Source organism: Zootoca vivipara, chromosome 12 (assembly GCF_963506605.1).
Source record: "Zootoca vivipara chromosome 12, rZooViv1.1, whole genome shotgun sequence".
Classification (NCBI taxonomy): Eukaryota; Metazoa; Chordata; class Lepidosauria; order Squamata; family Lacertidae; genus Zootoca; species Zootoca vivipara.
In genome coordinates this window covers 47,502,336-47,523,821 of record NC_083287.1, presented here as the reverse complement: position 1 = coordinate 47,523,821, position 21,486 = coordinate 47,502,336, and the positions used below count along the sequence as shown (strand labels likewise).

Here is a 21,486-nt window from a genome sequence, read left to right as displayed (position 1 = left end):
CTCTTTTCGTGCTTAACTCAGCCTGTTACAATGCCTGCCTATTTTTCTACCAACTACTCTGTCCCCCCTTCTAAATAAATTTAGTTGTAACTGAAGCCTGACCGGCACATGCAATGGAATTAAGGTGAAAGAGGCCTAATTTAGTAGAATGTACGGAACCACTTCAGACTGCAAGTGTAGAATCATGAATGTGCCCGTACATAAAACACTATGCAAGTAAAAAACCAGCACAACAACATGGGCTATGCTAGTAACTTTCTCCCTGTCAAATTTCTCCCTGTCAAATTTATATTTATATTATTTATATTTATATTATTTATATTTATATTTGGGTTTCAATAGGAGGGAACATTCAACAATAGATATCCCCCACCTGCAGTCTGAATTCTTGTCAACTACTTTTGCCATCTCATTCTACTGCCTGTCTAGGTTGGGCCCAAGTCCCATTAAAACCCATGAAAGAAGTTAAATACTATTCATTTGAGCTGTATTTAACAGAGTTGTATTGAGTTGTATTTAACAGAGCCTAGTCTTGTCAAACCTTTGCCTCTGTCTCTCAGCCCTGCCTACTTTCCAGACCCTCTGACTAAACACCCTTAGGCGCAGTATCCGCTTGCCCCTTTCCTTCTCCTTTCATTGTGCAGTTCTTCTGTCCTTAGACTCTGTATTTTTCCCTCTCAGCCATACTGGCCTTTCCTTTAAACTTAAGAGTAGTTGTCATGTGTACTGCTGGCATCTTCCTTTGAGCACCGCTTGACAGGAAAAGGGTTCACAAGATTTGGACACAAGTGACAGCACAACACAATTATATATTAGCAAATTTTATTATACCTTTCTTCCAAGGGACTCTGAGTGCCTGGTCTTCCTTTTTCCCGCAATCCCCAGTTTTATCCTTGCAGCATCCTTGTGGAGAGAGAAAGTGACTGGCCATAGGTGAGCTTCATGGCATAGTAGGAATTTGAACTTGCATGTCTCTGGTCCTAGTCGAACACTCCAACCTCTACATCACACTAACCCTTTGATCACCTTGCCACTGAAATCCCCTTTGTACATGCAGATGACCTTTATTCTCTGCCTGGCTTCTCCCCTGCATCCTCATAAATCATGAAAATGGTAGATCTAGTAGCCGCTTAACATTTTTTTCAGTGATACTAAAACACAACACATGCAAAAGGAAGCACTTGTGACAAGCTTGTGCTACAGAATTGAACCCCACATGGGCAAATGGGGGATCCTGTAGAAATAGGTCACTGCAAGAGAGAAAGACTAACTGGCAGAAGCTTTGATGTTTGGGGGGTGAGAGCTGATCCCAGGGAATTACTCTAGCCATTATGAAGTTATTTGCCCATTCCTTGAATTAGGTGGACTGACGCTATTAATAATTATTTCTTCCTCTGCTTCTTAAAGGATCATGTATGGAAGAGGAAGCTTGTGTCATCAGAGTGCCTAGACGTGATGGCAGTTAAGGGGTTTGAGGGGCATATTTTTACATCATGGGCTAGTGATGGCTGACTTATGGGCAGTTCTTCTGGTATTTCCTTCACTTAAATAAATTCATTAGCCTGTGGAATAGCAAGCACTAAGATTTGAGGTTATAGTACTAATTGTGACAGTATAAACTAGTATGGCGGAGTAGCGATGACGGTCTTATGAAGCAGGTTTGTGGTTATTGTCCCTATGTTCCTTTTTGGTGATGGAATTTAATGTGTACATGTTGGATAATACCCATTGACTACTGTGGAATTACATAATGCTTAACATTAACTGCTGTTCAACCATCTTATGTTGTTGTTGGGTGATTTCTCCTTAGCCAAAGACTGACCTCCCTTGCTCAGAGTGATATGTCTAGTCCTCTGTCGTCTGAAAATGCTGAGTCTTATACTGGACCAAGAAACACACCTTAGTCTCTGTGGAGAACTGCACTAGTGGGTCTTTCATATATGGAAACTCTGCTTTGTTTTATGTAATTGTTGCAACTGTTGGTAGCCAAAGGCTGAAACAGCACAACTGTTCATTCCACTCTACATGAGCTATTGGCATTTATATTAGGAGTGAAAAGAATGGAAGAGGTGGGGTAGGGTGGGGGGGAATTTGCTTCAGTTGGGTAGCAAGCATTGCTCTCTAAAAATGAGAACTGTTCAAAAAAAGTTCAATTATTGTATACTTTTGTTTTTTTGCATCTGTATTGCTCATCTCATGCAATAAAAATGTTTAAATAATGTGACTTTTATAGCCCTTTTATTGTGATCTCATAGATCATAACATCAGTTCTATTATATGGAAATTGACAATATTGGAGACAACTCACATTTCTGTTAGTGAGGGCAGGACTACAGCTTAGCTGTGATTTCATTCAGACTCTGTATTTTGCAATTGTACTCAGGACCTACCTTACTTCCATTAATTGAAACTATGCTACTTTAGAGTTTCAAGGTATTTTTCAGCTCCTACTACTGTAAGTCTAGAATACACAATCCTACCCAAGCCCTGTGCTGTTTACTTCAGAGGGCTTCCATGGTCTTGCCCACTCATACCTCTCCTCTCATACATTCCTGCCAGAACTTTGCTCCTCCAGCTGTGCCATCCAAAGGTCTCTTCCCTCAAAAGACTTCCCTTTTGTCCCTTGCTGCCCTGCATGCTTGGTATTACCTCCCAGAATGCCTGCAGTTTCCTGCCCCCAAACCCCTCTTCAAAATCCACTTGCCCTATGAATCATTTGGCACAGCCCCTTAATTCCCATGCCTCTCTGTAACTCCGCCTGTAGCTAAAAGTGTTCATTGCTTCCCTAATTACCCTTCCTCCCCTCCCTGCCCCCACTCTGTTTCCTGAGTCAAATTTTAAAAGGTAGCCTCCTTTGGCAGGGAACTGACCTTTTGTAGTCCGTAAAGCATTATGGCACCCTATAGTACTACTAAAAAATTCCTTCCAACAGCACCTTAAAGATCAACTAAGTTTTTTATTTTGTTATGAGCTTTCGTGTTCATGCACACTTCTTCAGATACACTGAAGTCCCCAGACGCTTATATGTAGAGAAAGGGTGGGGAGGGGGTATCACTCAGAGGGGTGGTGGAAATGGGTGATTGATTAGTACTACTGTATAGATCAGGGGTCAGCAAACTTTTTCAGCAGGGGGCCGGTCCACTGTCCCTCAGACCTTGTGGGGGGCCGGACTATATGGGGGGGGGGAGAATGAATTCCTATGCCCCACAAATAACCCAGAGATGCATTTTAAATAAAAGGACACATTCTACTCAGGTAAAAACACCAGGCAGGCCCCACAAATAATCCAGAGATGCATTTCAAATAAAAGGACACATTCTACTCATGTAAAAACATGGTGATTCCCGGACCGTCCGCGGGCCGGATTTAGAAGGCGATTGGGCCACATCCGGCCCCCGGGCCTTATTTTGGGGACCCCTGGTATAGATCAATTAACAGAAATTGCAAGGAGAACTAATTTTGTTCCATAAAATGGACCAACTTCTTAGAGAAAGTACAGTGGTACCTTGATTTACAACCATAATCCGTTCCGGAGTTCCGTTTGTAAACCAAAACAGGTTGTAACCCAAGGTGTGCTTTCACCAATGGGGCCTCCAATTTTTTTTGTCCATAATCCATAATCCAAAAAAAGGTTGCATACCAGAACACGCACTTCCAGGTTTGATGTGTTTGTAATCCAAAACGTATGCAAACCAAGGTACCACTGTAGTAATGCTACACTTGAAAAAAGTAGAGAGATGGCTTCTTTAAAGTACAGTGGCCCATTATTAGGATAGGCCATTGAAAAATACTGTATTTTCATCTCCATAAACTTTACTTAAAACTTGAGAGAGAGAGTGTATGGAATAAAATAAAATATCAAGTGGGCGGGCACTTCAGTGTTGGGAAATGCATTGTGGGCTTAGAGGGCTAGAGATTATTGGCATCTTTTGTCTGGGCTGGATTAACCACCATGCTGCATAGCCTACAGTAGGGTCTCTGCCAAATTGTCTTTCTTGCTATAAGTAGTTACCTCAGTGGCCAGGTGAGGAGAGCTCCTGCCTAGAAATTTCATGCAACTCCAAGGCATAGCAGCCATTCCATCGTCACAGGAAAAGGAGAGCAGAGTCTATCCTGGTCCCAGCTGGAAAAACACCTCAGAATACTTAGGAGACTTGCCTGGTATGAAGATCCAAGAAACAGTTCTATCACAGAGGATACCAAAAGAAGTTGGGAAATATGGCAGGGCAGGGATGGGAAAGGCTGGCTACACTTTTAGTATCCTTTTTAGAAATGCATTTGTTGATTGCATGCCAAGCATTTAAATCATGATTTGTCATGTTTTATGAAAAAAACCAACCTCGTATCCAACCTCGGCTTTAAATTATGCGTACAAATATAACTGCTGACTTCCTAGCCTTTGCTAAACATTTACATCTCGGCAAAGTTGGTTAGAAACGGTTAGATTCTAGAATCGTACTTCTTTTTTGCTTCCTGCATAGTATAATTTGCTAACTTTTTTAGTTAAGAGGAAGTGTCTGTCATATCTTCTGAACTACCGGCACTTAGCCATTTCATTTTGCCCTCACTGGAGTTAGGTGTGTGTGTGTGTGTGTGTGTGTGTGTCCCCACCACCACTATTCCAGTTGGAGTTTTATTATTTTTTACCATACAACCATACATAATTGTTTCCCAAAGCAAATGTAAACTGTTGTTGAGACTCTGAAGGATGAATATTTCTCAGTGATAGTTCTCAGTGTTCATCAAATTATGAGTTGTTTCAGTTATAAAAATAAGATACTGAGTTATGTATTAAGAAATCATCACTTCATTAGCTCTCCCCATTCCTTTATATACAGATTATTGGGGTGCATGACAAATATTGCAGGCAAAATACGGGGCAATTCTTATCACCCATTCTTTGTGCAATCAAGGTATTGCAGGGGTTTGGGTCATCATTCTTCTGCCCATTATGTTGCTAGCTAGAAACCAGTGAATTTTGGTCAGTTTTAACTTAACATTTCACTTGTCACCAACGCATGCATGTTTGCGTTTTATAAATTATTGTGTTTTGTGTTGCTAAACATTTAAAGTTCTCCTAAAGCAAGATAACATATTGTAGCAAGGACCATCTTTGTGGTTTTCACAGCTCATCAGTGTAACCTTATATCTGTAACCTTTGAAGGACATGTTTTTCACATACATGAATTCTCTTCAGAAAGGAAAAAATATGGATGATTATGCTGGAAATACCAGGAACACGTGTAAAACACTCTGTATAGCACCTTTGTGCATTCATGTGGGTGCCCTGAGCTACACTGGGCTTTATGTGCATGGTGTTGCTCACAGCACGCAAGTACATCAACAACAAAGCATTAATTTCCAGTAGTACACTTAAATTGAGTGCTATTGTGAACATTACCAGAAAATAGAAAAGAAAAACAAGTCACTATCTTTTCCTGCTTCTATCTCCTCCTGCTTCTGCCATCCTGTAGGAAATAAGAATTGTGAGTGTATGTGAGCCCAGGTAATGTATGGAATACACGAGTCTTGCTAGTGAATTCCCCATAGGTGTTCTAGGGGTATCGCCATGAGAAATAAACCAGAAAGTCATTATGATTCAAATAATTGAATGTTGTTACCCACCATTATGTATACAGTACGACCACAGCACACATGCATTTTACTTGTGCGAGTTCAATCATATGTGCTTGGCTCTGGTGGTGGTGGTGGTGGCCTTCCCGGCGATGGTTGCAGCAGAGGAGATGGCTCCAAAACAGGCAGGGAAGCAACATAGGCAAGTGGACAGAGGAAGAAGAAAGCTGCAGGAGAGAGGAGAGAGGCACAGAGAGCTGCAGGCAGAAGAAAAAAGCTGGAATTGAGCCACAGCTGCTGTCTCCCTCTGCATTTAGACCTCTTAGGAATTGGATATCATGACCATGTCCCCATATAAACTTGCTTTGCTTATTATTTATTTCATAAAATTCATACACTGATTGCAACCTCACCCTCTCAAAGTGGTTTACAAAAAGGTTGCAATCCCTCCCCCTGCCCCGGCAGTAAAAGTAGTATGTGTTGTCTGTTTCTAAGACTTCGGTCTCTCTAAACTTTTTAATTCTTTGTGAAGGGAGATTATACTTGCTGATGCCCCCCCCCAAACAATCTGCTCAAGAGACTTTTGTGGGGTATGGGGGAGCTTTGAAACAGCATGCACACAGTGGCATGGGAGAGGGGGAATAAAAGGAAATGGTTTACCTCTCTGTTCCTCTGATGGAAACCTTCACTGGACAAAAGCACTTCCTGTCAGTGGAAGGACACAATTGGAAACAATCCCTAGTGTTTCACTCACTGTATGATTAGTTCCTTTTGCAAATTAAGCAGTCAAACAGGAGACCAAAATTCAGTGCTATATGCAAAGTTATTGAGGGCGGACGTACAACTTCACTTCTACCCAGAACTTCCGTTCGGTTTTAAATTCCATCTTCCGTACCCCATTTAACTGAATGTCTAAACAAGACAAATCCACTTGAGCATACTGCCCCATCTCATGCCAGTGTTGCCATTGATTATAGAGCTGCCAATTGGTAAATATAGTTGCTAATGAACTTGCTCAACAAGTTGGTTTTAGAGTATTTTACCCCTCGGTAAAAAGAGAGAGAGAGAGAGAGAGTGCAAAGGCTGAAAAACGGACGTTTTTAAATGTTTCTAAACAGGCTCTTGTTGAAAAAGGACTTTTTCTCTCAACGCAGGCATTTGAGGGTCCTGTGGTGTGAGGTTTCCTGTTTCACTCATCTTCACAAAATACGTCTGCAGAGCAGTTTTTTGCTGCCTGTGTCCCTACAATGTGACACTTCACAAATCGACCCAAGTTTATTTCCTTTAAATGCTTTATCCGGCGCAAACATCCCCCTCGCTGTTGGGTGATTTTTGAATTAGCTTTAGAAAAGATTACATGGATAAACACAGCATTGTCGTCGTTAATAGAAACCTGTGCAGTGAGGTCTATGGGCTGCAAGATCGGTAACAGTGCCAATGACAGTGAAGTATGGCCTTATCGAAAGGAGAATTCATAAGAGGCTGCCCTGGGACACTCCACTACTGTCCTTCTGTGTATCCTTACAATGTTATCTGTCCTCTCAGTACGGAGTATCAAATGTCTGTCATGAGTATAGAAATTAATTTAATGTCACCTGAAGACATGCAATTAATCTTTTGGAGGTTTTCATAATACCTTTACAGAAAGAGTTGCCAGTTTGGCGGATTTGGATTTTGGGTTTTAGTCAAAGATAAGGAAAATTAATTTTTCATCAGGGTTAATACAAGCTAGAAGGGCCACAAAGGCTGAGAGAGATGGTTGGGGAATTTGTCAAGTGTTGTCACTCTGGAATAATGCTGCTTAACGCCTGATAGGTGTAATCAAGAGTTGAGATTTCTATAGAAGGGGATTAATCAATTTGCTCACTACAGAATGCTTGCTGGTGATATCACTCATTCGTGGGGTTTTAAGAATTAAAATAAGATTTGATCTGTCAAATTGCAAGAAGCTCTGACAGTATCAATGGGGCAGTTTTTTATCAGGACATCCTCGAAGCATTTGTTATAAATAAATTTGTCTGGGTAATATTGGTGGCAAACAAACCTCATCTTCATTGTGAAACTGTCAGGGTATCCGTGATAGAGTGCACAGCATACAAAATTCTGGCACTCCTTCATAGGTCTTACTTATTAAAGAATGCATGGTATTTACAATAATGCATGGTCTCTTAAGTTTCTGGAGGTAATTAGTTTAGATTTCTGCAAATAAACCATTGATCTAGAGGTGGTTGGACCTCATTCTTTTATATTCTTTCTTGTACAATCCAGCTGGACTTTCAAGGTGACTTCCAAGTCGCAAATGACAATAGAAAGTTAATGCAGTGGTACCTTGGTTTGCACACGTTTTGAATTACAAACATGTCAAACCCGGAAGTGCGTGTCCCAGTTTGCAACCTTTTTTGGGGATTACAAATAAAAAGATTTCGGAGGCCCCACTGGCGAAAGTGTGCCTTGGGTTACAACCTGTTTTGGTTTACAAATGGACCTATGGTTGTAAACCAAGGTACCACTGTATCACATAAGTGCAATATTAAGCAAGTGTAACAGTTTTAGTTTAGGAATGTCATATACCCGTCACTGAAAATTGGCAAGGATTGTGTGTATGTTCTTTTTGTAACAAATTACTTGTGATACAATACTGTTTGATATAATAATGGGATGAAAATATGTTTCTTGACTTCCCATTGTTCACATTTTAAATCTGTAGGATCTGGTACAGTGGTACTTCGACTTACAAAGACGATCCGTTCCGCGGCCATCTTCGTAAGTCGAAGTCTTCGGCTGTTGAAGTGCCGCTTGTGTGCATGCGCGGCAAAAAGACTTCCGGGGTTGTCGACTTCGGAAGTCAAACCTTCAGAAGTCGAAGTGTTCGGTTGTCGAGGTACCACTGTATTTTGCAGATCAACCATTTAAGAATTGACTGTGACTAGAGCGCTTGTCCTTTTAGCTGTACCTAATCCTGTGGCGCTGTGGGACGCAGGTGGCGCTGTGAGTTAAACCACAGAGCCTAGGGCTTGCTGATCAGAAGGTCGGTGGTTCAAATCCCCGCGATGGGGTGAGCTCCCGTTGCTCGGTCCCAGTTCCTGCCAACCTAGCAGTTCAAAAGCACGTCAAAGTGCATGTAGATAAATAGGTAACGCTCCAAGCTGGAAGGTAAATGGCGTTTCCATGGCCACATGACCTGGAAGCTGTACGCCGGCTCCCTTGGCCAATAACACGAGATGAGCGCCGCACCCCCAGAGTGGGTCACGACTGGACATAATGGTCAGGGGTCCCTTTGCCTTTACCTTTAATCCTGTTCTTGGTTTATCACTTTGCATATGAAGAATAAGAATATATTAAAGGTCATCTGAAAGTACTGGTCTTGATTCAAAATGAAAGTTGGCTTTGAAGGTTTGAAGATCAGCAAATCTACCAAAATAGTGCTAATGTATTACTTGGTTATTGGCTCAGTTCTGAGGCTTGCTCTGTTAGCAGATAATTGTTGAGGATGAGAACTATCTGGTTCTGTGCAAATGCAGCCTTGGCACTGTCGTTGCCAGAGGTTACACAAAACATGTTAATATACTGGCAAAGGCTCAAGTAAGTGAAAGGCTAAGCAAAAGTTTCAAGTCTACTTGGCAGAGTTAAATTTCAAGTCTACTTGGCAGCAAATTTTTTTACTAAATTTCCCAAGTGAATTATATGAACCATAAATACATGCCAACATGATTTCTTTCCTCAGCATTGCACCTTTAATCATAACTACCTTTTAAATTTTAAATGTCCCTTTCTGCATTTGGGAACCTAAAATTGTTGAGTGTTACCCAGAGAAAGCAACTATAAGCCTAGATAGAGGATATAGCCTAAGGAGCATGCAGTAGACAGCCCCCACTGTCATCAAACTAATCTGGCATATGGATGTGATTCTGTTTTACCCATGCAAGCCACAGCTTAGATGTTCTCATATATTAGGAACAAAATAAAAAAATTCTTTCCAGTAGGGTATCTGAAGAAGTGTCCATGCACATGAAAGCTCATACCAATGACAAACTTAGTTGGTCTCTAAGGTGCTACTGGAAAGAATTTCTTTATTTTGTTTTGACTATGGCAGACCAACATGGCTACTACCTACCTGCAACTACTCATATATTAGGCTTTGATTCATTTAAACACATAGAAGAACATTTGCATAGACTCTCTCCATTGTAGCTAGCAACCTGTCGTCATGCGGGGGCGGGCGGGGTGGTGGCGGCGGCGGCGGCTTTTTGCCTACTCCCCATTTCATAATTCTGTTTCCACTCAGCATAACCCAAAATTTTGAGCCAGTTTCTGTTTTTAGCAGAATATGGTGCCTGTGCAGACTAATCACACTCAACGCTGTAGTAGCTTTGCAGAAAATGTGTGCTGCATTTTGTGGATCCTGAACCAGTGTGGTGTTGTTTCCCACAGGGTGGTGAGAACGTTGGCTTTTCTCACTCAGAAGTGCCACATCACCGGCTCCAGCCGCCCCTGGATCAAAGACATCAGCCTGTGCGGAAGGTCACGTTGTCAAAAGGAGCAATACAGCAACCGCATCAGCACCAGCTGGCACAGATCCACTCACTTCCCCAGGGGCTGAAAAACATCCCGGGGATACATCAGGCAAAGAAGGTATGGATTCACAATTTGTATTAAAATCACCTTTGCAATTTATTTGAAAGAATAGCCAGGAATGAATTCCCACGGTTATTCAGATGCTGAACCAGTTAAAACATGCCAGCTGCTAGAGAAGTAGTGAAGAGAGAGTTGGCGTGTCAAGTATTTGCAACTTTTTGTATTGTCATTTTAGTGTTAAAGACTCTTATCACCTGAAACTGTCTTCATCTGTATGGTGGTTCTAAGGTGAACTTAACATGATCTTTGCCACAATGAGCATCCATCATGTTAATAGAGAGCTCAGCTCCTCCGCTATGCAAACCTATAGAACTTTGTTGCCATTTTGTGCATCAGGGTGTTACTCTCTTAGCATTGGACTTGTCTTGCAGACTAGCTAAGCTTTGCAAGCTCTGAATTTAGAGGGCTGACGGCACCCCTGAAAATCAGAAAGCCAGGGAGGTGAATGAAAACTGCAATGGCAAACCCCAGTTTCCAGGATGGTTTGGCAGTTATGAAAGCTCTTAAGGGAAAAAGTGGCATAACCTTTCTGGTGCTGTTGCTTCCCCCCAAGAGAGGAAATCCTTGTTACATTGACATGTCTCCATATTTGCACATTTATAGCACGCAGGGAGTCTGAACCGTTTGGCTGTCAGTCCAGTGAACAAGCTTGTGTGTGTAAAATTTGCCAACAGCAACATGACACCTTTTAATCGGTCTCCGCTTTCATCATCTCCTTCTAAGTGAATTACTAACTTGCGCGTTACCTGTCAGATTCAGTTAGGCGAAAGCAAGTAAATCAAAAAATGCAGCTTACTTTTGTTCTTGGCAGGTCATTACGCACGGGAGAGGCAGAGGCATTGCGGGCCAGATGGGCCGAGGACGCTTGATGCCAAATAAACAGAATCTGCGAGTGGTAGAGTGCAAACCACAGCCCTGCATTGTGTCAGTTGAAGGGCTTTCTTCATCAACCACGGATGTCCAACTGAAAAACCTGCTGATGTCGGTAGGACCTATTCAGGTAAATCACCCTGGGCTTGTGTTACTTGTGCCAGAAATCTTTCATCTTACAAAGCTCAATGTCTTTGATAGGAGGAGGGAGGAGGAGGAGGCTTTTAGCAGTCGATTACATATATTTAAAGATGCCTTTCCCCCCACACACACCCCACACCCAGTGTGTCTGAAAGGAAAAGGCTTCTAGATAAAAGAATGATCTCAACTGTGATGCAGCAAGCACAGAGTGCCGTTCATCTCAATGCAGTGTCACACAAATGCCTTTCATGGTTTTTCCAGAGGTGCTCTTGCTAAGGGTCCAGTGTGCTAGCAGGAAAATGCTGTGTCCTCAAAAAGTACAGAGAGAATAGTCTTTTAAGAGAGAAAAGAGGGTGTTGAGTTACATAACACATCTTTGGGCTGATGGTGGGCTCTGCTGCTTTACTAACTCCAGTACAGTGGTGCCTTGGTTTAAGTATACAGTTGGTTCCGGAAGCCTGTACTTAACCTGAAGCGAACTTCAGGGCCGTCTTAAGGGTATCCAGTGCCCTGGCGCAAAAAAAACAAACGCTGCCCCCCCCTTCCCTCCGGCCTGCACAGCTCTCAGGGACGGGAACTTACCTCCGGAAGGGAAAAGGTGCCAGTGAGGTAGATGTTGATCTGGTGGCTCCGGATGCTCTCCTCCTGGTGCCGCTGCTTGGCGGCATTCAGCTCTAGGCGCGTGGGCCGGCCCAGCTCTGCTTCCCTACCCAGTGGAGGCTTGTCGCCTGCGGAGGAGCCGCCGGGCGAGCTCAGGAGGCTGCTGCGAGGGGAGCGCGACTCTGCCGGCCTTGTCGAGCTCCGAGGCCGGCAGACCCCGTTGCCCGAGGAACAGCCAGCCCAGTGCCCCCAGCGCTGCTACCAGCAGGGCCGCCGCTGCCAAAGCCAGAGGCCCTCCCGCTCAGGACACCCGCGACAACTGGCCCTGCTGCATCTCTGCTGCGCCGCATCCCGAAGCCGACAGGGGCCTCGCTTGAGGAGCGCGGGGTAGGACCCAAGGAGGAAGGGTTGCCCCGCCGCCGTCAGGCCCGGAGCGAGGGAGTGGCCTTCTTTGCAGGATGAGGCGGCGCTGAGGGAAGGAGCAGCCAAGGTGCCTCAGTGGCCACGCGGCTCCTGGCCTCGGAAGTTTGACTGCCTTCCCGCCAACAGGGATGATCCTGGTGCTGCATTTCATTGGTAGAGCTGCTGCCATGTGGCGTCACCTCTACCAATGAAACGCAGCGCCGGGGTGAGGGATTACCTTGGCGCTGCAGAGCGGAACAGGGTCCTAGAGCCCCTGCGCCGCTTGCTTACCTCCCTGCTCTCCCCGAGCTCCCCCACTTGCTGGGGCGCCCCTCAGTGCCCCCTTAGCGCCCAGGCGCCGTGGTACCCCACACCACTAGAGCCAATGGGTAAGCCGGCCCTGGCGAACTTAACCTGAAGCGAACTTTCCCATTGAAAGTAATGGGAAGTGGATTAATCCATTCCAGACGGGTCCGCGGAGTACTTAAACTGAAAGTACTCAAACCGAAGCGTACTTAAACCGAGGTATGACTGTATTTATCATGAGCAAGATTTACCATTAACAAGAAAGTTTTTGGATATGACTTCTTCCCTCACTCCCACATGTGGCATTATCATAAGTGGTACCTAGGTTTTACCACTTCCCCACCACTTGAAGTAGACACCGAAACCAGGCAAATCCTGTTGTTTGATTTGCAGTATATCCTCTAAGCAGTGAAATTGCTAAAGAAAGTAGTTTTATCAGGCAGGGCTGAAGATGATCCTGCAAGGGATCTTCAAGATCAGATGTTCACCTACATGCCATGAGGGGAGCAGGAAAGTTGGGTCCTGCTTTCAGTAAAGTCAGAATTCACTTTACTGAAAAAAATGTCCCCCCTCCCCCTCCATCCCCCCCCACTCTCTACCTGGAAAGGAATTCTTCCCCCGGTCAGATTGGGGAATGGAGAATTTGGTTGTGCCTTCCACAATTGCAAGTGGAATTGGGAGCAGAGCATTTGGCCAGTATTTGGTGGTGGTGGTGGTGGTGGTGGTGGTGGTGTGTATGTTCAGAACTGTTTCATAGAGGAGGAGGGTTTTTCCAACCTTATGGTATAGTGTAGGAGAGCAGCAATTTCTTATTCTCCTCTTCCTTGTCTTTGTGTGTGGACTGAGCAAGATGTGCTAGCTAGCTACCCACTTGGCCATCCAAGGAAGCAAGGGATTTAAGGAGGAGCTGCTTTGTTGCACTACCGTATTTTTCGCTCCATAGGACACACCTGACCATAGGACACACCTAGTTTTTAGAGGAGAAAAACAAAAACAAAAAAAAATATTTTGCTTTCTTGAATTGTCCTAGGCATAGCAGCCAACTCCTAGAGGCCTAGGTGCCTTTGCCCCCCATTAAATATTTGCGGAAGCTTCTTTTGCAAAGGGGGAAAGCTCCATTTTTTTGAGGATCAGCTCAAAGTTGTGCAGCTTTTTTTGCAAATGGAAAAAGGCCCGTTTTGGGGGGTGGGGCAGCTCACAGTTGTGCAGCTTTTTTGCAAAGGGGGAAATCTCCATTTTTGAGGATCAGCTCAAAGGTGCTGAGCTTACCTTCCAAAGGGGGAAAATCCTGTTTTTATGGGGTTCAACTCACAGTTCTGCAGCTTCTCAAGGAAAGGAAAGGGACCCATTTCTACAGTTTCCAGACAGATAATCTAATCAGCCAGTCACATGTCGCTGGGGAAACAAGCAGCCTCCCTCTGCAGACAACAATTGAGGCCTGGGCAAGGGGCCTGGGCGGGGCGGGAAGGGAGCTATCTTCCTTATCTTCCTCCCCGATCTCTTGCAATCAGCTGCTGAGTGGGTCCTTTCAACACTCTCTTTCCCTCTTGTTAGCCTTTAGCTCATTCTAAACAAAAATGCACAGAGATTTCCTCTTACTTTTTAGGAGGAAAAAAAGTGCATCTTGTGGAGCAAAAAATACGGTATATCATCAGATTTTTGGGGGGAGGGAAGAAAAGCAGCACAGTTTTTGTTTTGTTTTTTGCTTTCACCCCTCCAAAATCAGGAGGGGTGGGGAGAAATTCTCTTCATCTTCCTCAATCGCCAAACCCAGGTAACAGCCCTAGTTGATACCAGGAGATTAGGAGTGTTCCTTACAGAAGATAGTTGCATAGAAAGGACCGGCTCTGTAGTTCTGAGGCGTTACACTTCACATTTTGTTGCAATGGAAAATGCTTCAATTTGCAGTTGTGATCACCCACTCCCGATACCTTGTTAATGGCATTCTGCCTCAGGATTGTGAAAGCATCACCCAAATAATCTTTGTTCACCTTGTACACACCTCAGGAAGTACATAGGGCAGATTCACACCCCTAATAGTTGCTATGGTTTGTACTTTCTGCCTCAACCCTATAGAGGTTCCTTTGCTGCCAGATGAAAAATTCTCCCAAACCTCATCAAGGTTGTTGGTGGAGGGATAATAAAATAACTTTTACTCCAGCACAGTTACAGATTCCAACAATGCATTTCAAAATACAAACAGCTTCCCCTTTAAAAATATTTTTGAAACCCATTGGGAGCACGATCAATCCATAGAGCTATTTCTTTTTGTGATAAGCTTTGTTATGGCCCTTTGCACAACTTTGCACAATTTACAGTGTGATCCTATGCATGTCTACTCAGAAACACTTTTCAGTGAATTAAATGGTTCTATTCCCAGGTAAGTGTATTTAGGAGAGTAGACTTTCACGTTTGCATTGTGATGGAGGAAAGTATGGACAAAAAAACCAGAATGGGGGAGCTCTGGCCCTCCAGGTATTGTTTGGACTCCACTCCCATCAGGCACAGCAAACATGACCAGCTGTCTTGCCAAATGCAATGTGGTTCTTTTAAAAGAGATTCGGAAGCAATACAAAACACAAGTGAGTGAGAAGATGATATTATTCCCAAACAGCAAGCAATATATACATACCAGGCATGCACTTCTATCTGGAAGTCCTCAAGAAGTAGTGAAGTGACTCCGCCAGGTAGCCTCAGTTTGCACAGCCCTGCAGCCGATAAGTCCTTCACAAGGTTCCCCCCCCCAAAAAAAAACTCTGCCCAAACAATGCCTCACTTTCCAATAATAATTTCCAACATCAAAGAAGGTTCCCAGTACTATCCTCCCAGACTGATTAAGGCAGCTGTGAGGGGGGCTTCACTTCCTCCCAACTTAATAGGACCTCAGAGAAGGTTCTCACACCTTCAAAAACTTAACAGCTGTAAGGGAGGGGGAAGGAATAGAGGCAGGAAGGGTAACCATGTTAGAATCACTAACTCCTCGATATACATTTTTGTCTTCCGGATGGATTTCCCATACACCAGCGGTCAGTAATGATGGAAGTTATAGTCCAGAAACACCTAGGGGGCCACATGTTCCCCACACCAATGAATGCGTTCACCGGTTCATAGTGTCTGCTCGTTTAGCACTGTATCAATGCAGTGCAATGCAGTTTATAATGCAAAGTGTCTGGATAGATTTTTTTCAAATCACATGGTTTTGCCCTAGGGGAAATAATCTGCTACTACTCTCAGAATCCTCTGCTGTGTACTAAACTCCTTATAATGTTGAGGTAATATGACTGTTCCCCTTCTACTAGTGTGAATTGGTAGGTTCTCATGGACCATCCATTTAAAGATTTCTTGAGCCTCTCCACCTTAATCTGAAAGATGAGTACTGACATAGCAGCCTGTTGTTGCAGTGTTGGGCTTACTCAGTAAACTCCACCCCAGTCTTCCCCAACTGGTTACTTTCAAGCCTTTTGAACTGCAACTCCCTCCCACCAGCCCAACTAGCATCAGCTGAGTCTGATGGTAATTGGAGCCCAAATACCCGGGAGTGACCAGGCTGGGGAAGGTTCCTCTGACCTGAAACATTAGTTACCTGTTGGCCATTTATACGTTCAAATGAATCTCTGGAATTCAAGACCGACAGCTCTTTACAGCCGCACTGCCAGGGAATATTATCAGATTATTATCGCAGTGTCATGCTTGTGAAAACCACTCCTCCATTATTTGGAAACAATATCTCTCCCCCCCCCCCCGAATAATAATAATACAGTTATAAAACTAGCTTTGTAAAGGTGGAGATCCAGTTTCATGTTAAATATTCCACCTTTCACTCCCTAAAAATAATAATGTACTGCTTAATATGACATGCTAGAGTAGAGAATACACGGCACCATCATAGATTGATGTGTTAATCATTGATTCTTTGTAAGTGGCTTAGTTATTTTTGCAAACTTTGTGTTGAAGTGTGTTTAAAGAGAAAGATGTTTTTAACATGACAGGTATGCTTTAAGAATGTAATTAAAGGTGACTCCTTGTGGCTTGAGAAAGGGGAGAAAAAGTGACTGTGCCTTTCTCAGTGTGTCCCACTTGGCATTCTTAGAGTGATGGCACAACCTAGTGCTCACATAGGGTAATGTGAGGATTGTTTGTTTTATAGTGAGCAGCTTGTAAATTAAAAATGGTTTTGAATCAAAATTGATGTATCATCACATGTTGTAGGGAACCTTAGGTTGGCATGAGAGTAAGATTGCATATGAACTGATGAATAACCTTACTTTGGAGACGTCTCCATTTCTTTGTATTCTGTGCAACAGTGAAGAGTCCCTGCATGTTTTACTTGCACACACACACACACACACACAAAATTCTTGTGTGTTTCTGCCTTTCCTATTTTGCCAAAGAGACAGATTTTCATCCTGAGTTGGTGTAGCCATGTTTTTATAGCTGCTTTCCACATCAGCTTTATGTTAGCCCAGGCATCCCCAAACTGCGGCCCTCCAGATGTTTTGGCCTACAACTCCCATGATCCCTAGCTAACAGGACCAGTGGTCAGGGATGATGGGAATTGTAGTCCAAAACATCTGAAGGGCCGAAGTTTGGGGATGCCTGTGTTAGCCTCTCAACCTCTGTTCCTAACTGTTCCCATTCCAGTTGGTCGTTAACGAACTTTGTAACTAAAAACTAGTACTTGACTTTTTTACCCTACTCCCTCCAAATCCTTTTTCCTTTTGGGTAGTGGCTTCTAGATTCTAAACTCAACGGTGGGGAGTATCATATCCGCCCTGAAAGCCTTTTCTTGGTGCAAGTGCTTAGTAAAAATGCTTCAGATAAATAAGTCTATTGCAGGAATTAAGATGGGCCAGAAGTTTGGGGTGGTGAATTCTGATGATGCCGAGTGCCTTGGCATGCCCTGCATTTTATCATTTGGTTTCCAGAATGCATTGAGCTAGGAGTAAACTGGTTGCAGTTGAGAGTGCAATCCACAAATGACCCAGCTGGTCCTGTCCAAGTGGAATATACAAAAAGTGCTTCTGACTACATGCAGAGTGCTTTTGTCCTCCATTGAGGAAGTGTAGCCTGACACCTCCTACCCAAGTGAAAAAGGGGCTACACAACAAGTGGCCTGGCATCCCTACAAACCTGATTCTTTACACCTTACTTTTTAGAAATGGGAAAACTGTTCCCAGCTCCCTTGTAGGTTGCCTGGAACCAACTTAAAACACAGATTGCCTCATCTCCCCCCCCCCAAAAAAGCATTGTTAGTTAGTTAATTAATTAATTAATTAATTAATTAAATTTGTATACCACCCTTCATCTGCAGATCTCTGGGTGGTTCATGGTATGAAAATACAAGATAAAAACACAATTCCCATGTGTTGGTGGACTCTGTATTTTTGCCCCACTCCTACACAAGGTTTGTGCTCAGCCCAGCAGAAATATTCAGTACCTGAACAAAAGACCAGTAAGCAAAATCCAACCTTCCACAGAAGTCCATTCCAGTCCTTACAAGAACTCTCCCTCTGCCTTTCTTTGAAATCAGCTCCTGAATATGATAGAATGACAGGGGATAATTTGGTGTGTGGAACTTTTGTTTTGTATTCTTGTACAGAAGCTTTTTTGGGGGTGAGGAGAAGCGATAGCTTGTTCTTGGTCTTCAGCAGAAGAGCAGGACAGAGTGGGGCTTTTAAGGTTTCAAGATTGGATTATTAAGAATATAAGGCTCCAGGAACGTGCATGAATAAGCTAATACAATGGAACTAAGAGGAGGAGTGGAGGGTAGTCAACTGAGTTAAGATTTATGATCTGGATTGCTATAATTGATTTGTTTTATACTGTTTTTATATTGTGGTTTTTTAAAATTTTGCTTTTTGAAAATTAATAAATTGTTATTATTATTATCATTATTTAAAAAAAAGGACAGAGTGGGGCTTTGGAAGAATGGTAGATCTACCAAGGTGGAAAGCGACAGCAGGTGTGGGCAGGACTAACAGTCAGAGGACTGGGGAGAGAATATGGCCACCAATTTTCTTGGCTTAACAGGGGGCATCTTTCCCCAGATATCCACTCCAGCCTTTTCTGGATGCCTACTATAGTTTCTGGAGTGCAGCCCCCCACTAGACATGCTGCCAACAACCAACCTTCTTCAAGTGTGGCTGGTGTAGGGGAAACCATAGAAACCATGGGTGTTGCCTGCTTTGAGACTCAAGCCAGCTCCTATCTGCATTGCTCTGCCCTTCCATTCTGTCACACTGCAGTAGGATATTCTTCATTATTCTGTGGATATAAGACTTTACAATGCAGAAATTTCTGGGTCTGCTCACAGGCCCATTGCAGGATCCTTCTCAGTCAGGGTCAGGCAATCCTATATCATTTGTGCCACCTGCAATAAAACATGTCTCTCCTGCATTGGTCTCTATAGCCACAGCAGGCACTGCAACTCTCCAGCTAGTTGACTTTATGCCTAAAGTCTCCTGAGGCAGACGGTTGCCAACAGAATAGGGCTGACCAGCTCCATGCCCGTGATGACCCCAAGCAGCTGATAGCCAAAGTTGGTTGGCCGTGCTAGTTTGTGAATGAATGTTTGAAACTGGCTTTATAGATTGAGGTTTCTGCTAAAAAGGTGCACACAAATACTTAAAGCTGAAAAGAAACTTTAGGAAAGAACACTTTGAAGGGAAGTGTGCAATTTACAGGTGGTTGAAACCAACACCTGTAACTCTTGTGAAGTCATTTTGAAACACAGTGCTGTCCATATATATATATATATATATATATATATATATATATATATATATATATATAATACATACATATACCATACATACATATACATCTCTGTATTCTGTGGAATGTTAGAAGAACAACTATTTTGGTTAGTGTTTGAAGGTTAAAATGATGCTTCTTGTACAGTATTCCACAAGTGGAATTTGAACAGTCTATAATAATGTAACCAAGCTATGCAGACTTAACTCCATTTTATATGTTTTCCTAGCACCTGTATTTGGAAGCCCCAAAGCAGACGCTGGTACAGTAAGTTATTAGCTAATAGTTGGGTCAAGTTACTTGGGAAAAGAACTTTATCTTAATTTCTTCATCATCCAAAACAAAGCATTTTTCTCAAAACATTGCTAATTTTCCTTTTTGAATTTGTCAGGCTTATGACCACAGGAACTCACAGCAGAGTCTCCTGGAAAAGAAAGTAATAAATGAGTGTTAAAAAGAAATTGATATGGTATACTCTTCCTTTAAGTCAGAGGTCAGCAAGCTTTTTTGGAGGGGGCCCGTTCACTGTCTCCCAGACCTTGTGGTGGGCCAGACCGGGCATGTGAGCACACATGGCGGAGGGGGGCTTCTCTCTCTTCCCCAGCCCCTCCCCTTCCCCTGCCTACCTATGCTGCTGACATCGGCGCTATGCTTTCCCAACCGCGGCTCCTGTGCCTGCCCCTGCGAGGGCTGCTTTTGGGTTGCTCATCTCGCTGCTGCCACCGGCCTCTGCCACTCGCAAGGGCAGGCACAGGAGCTGCAGTTGGAAGGTGCTGTGCTGCGCTGCGCTGCGCTGCGCTGCGCTCTGCCAACTGCGGCTCCTGTGCCTGCCCTTGCGAGCAGTAGAGGCTGTCAGTGGCAGAGGGACGAGCAGCCCAAAAGGGCTGGCTGGCTCTGGAGAGGCACTGCCCAAAATGGTGCTGAGCCCAGCCCCCTTCCTCCACTACACAGGGCAGGGAGAAGGATGGGGAGAAGCCAGGAGGAGGGAGGGAGGAGGCGCCGTGGTGTGTGAGGGGGTGGGAGGGAAATGGCGCTGGGGAAAAATTAACGGAAAAAAATAAAACAAATGCTGATCCACAGAACGTCCGTGGGCAGGATCCTGAGGGCAATTGGGCCAGATCAGGCTTGCGGACCGTAGTTTGCTGACCCCTGTTTTAAATCACAAGGAGACTTGAGTTAAAATAAAGAAAATAAACATTGTTTGTGCAAGTTGCACTGTTTAAAACAAAGCTCAAAATGCCTAGGAAAGAGAATGTTTCTTCAGGCAGCAAGAGGTAAATGAGAGAGAATCTGTGGAAGGAATCAAATGTTCACTTAACAGTGAATGAGCTTTACACTAAACACTTCAGCCTGTGACTTGGAAACCATTCTAAGTCTTGTTAGCTAATGTCATTGAGAAACTTGGCAAAGTTAATTAAAAACGCCAAATAATTAACACAATGGGCAGTATGGTGCAAGGATCATGAGTTGGAACAGGCACGGAGCCCAAAGTGAAAATTTACTGGCAGCTCCCCTGAAAGTGTTTGGATACCATAGTTGAACAAAACAGATCCAGAGTTGAGTGGGATGGCCAGCTTACATACTTGGCTCCCCATGCCCTCCAGCAGCCCCAAGGCTAGGACTTATCTTTCCCTCTCCTGAGAACCCAGGCACTCAAAACATGTGCCACTGTACACTCAGCTTGGCTCTCTCATTTTGGGGTGGTTTTGTGCAAAGTGGCCCTGGGTTGACTATGAATTAATGCAGTGCATTGGAGGACAGCCCCAGTGGCCAGATAGGTTTGACCACCGCATTTGGCCTGCCCCAATTGGAGATTCTTCACCCCTGGTTTAATCCATAATATTACCAGCTCTGTCTGCACAGAGAGTTTTATATAGAATGTTGACTTGAAAAATGGCGCAACAGCTAAATATAGCTTCTTCTTTCCCCCCTCAATTGGCTGTCACAGGAGGCTGGAGGCTAAAGCATTGGGAGGATGTCCTGCGGTAGTTGAGAGAGAGACACCTAACTTGGTTGTGAGAATCAGTTATTAGCAGCAGGGCCGAAGAAGTTTCAGGAGAGCACCAGTTGACACAGGAGGAATTGCTGCATGTCGTTGACGGGGAAATGACCTCCTATGGTTACTTGTCCCTCCTGTTGACTTATGTGGACCTTTAAGCATGCCATTCCCTTCAGGGAGAAGAAGGAATTATCCACCATAAGTGA

The 21,486-nt window shown here is 43.9% G+C and overlaps 1 protein-coding gene across 2 annotated transcripts in view; it reads left to right on the top strand.

The window, feature by feature from the left end:
* RBM33 (RNA binding motif protein 33) overlaps window positions 1-21,486 on the top strand; it is a 94,259-nt gene that overhangs the window by 58,842 nt on the left and 13,931 nt on the right. The window contains exons 16-17 of one of the 2 annotated variants that reach the window (XM_035130072.2): window positions 10,006-10,206; window positions 11,021-11,209. In XM_035130072.2, coding sequence (XP_034985963.1) covers window positions 10,006-10,206; window positions 11,021-11,209 — 390 coding nt within the window. Of the gene's footprint in view, window positions 1-1,810; window positions 3,075-10,005; window positions 10,207-11,020; window positions 11,210-21,486 lie in introns of those variants that run through there. The other variant, XM_035130073.2, reaches the window with a different exon arrangement.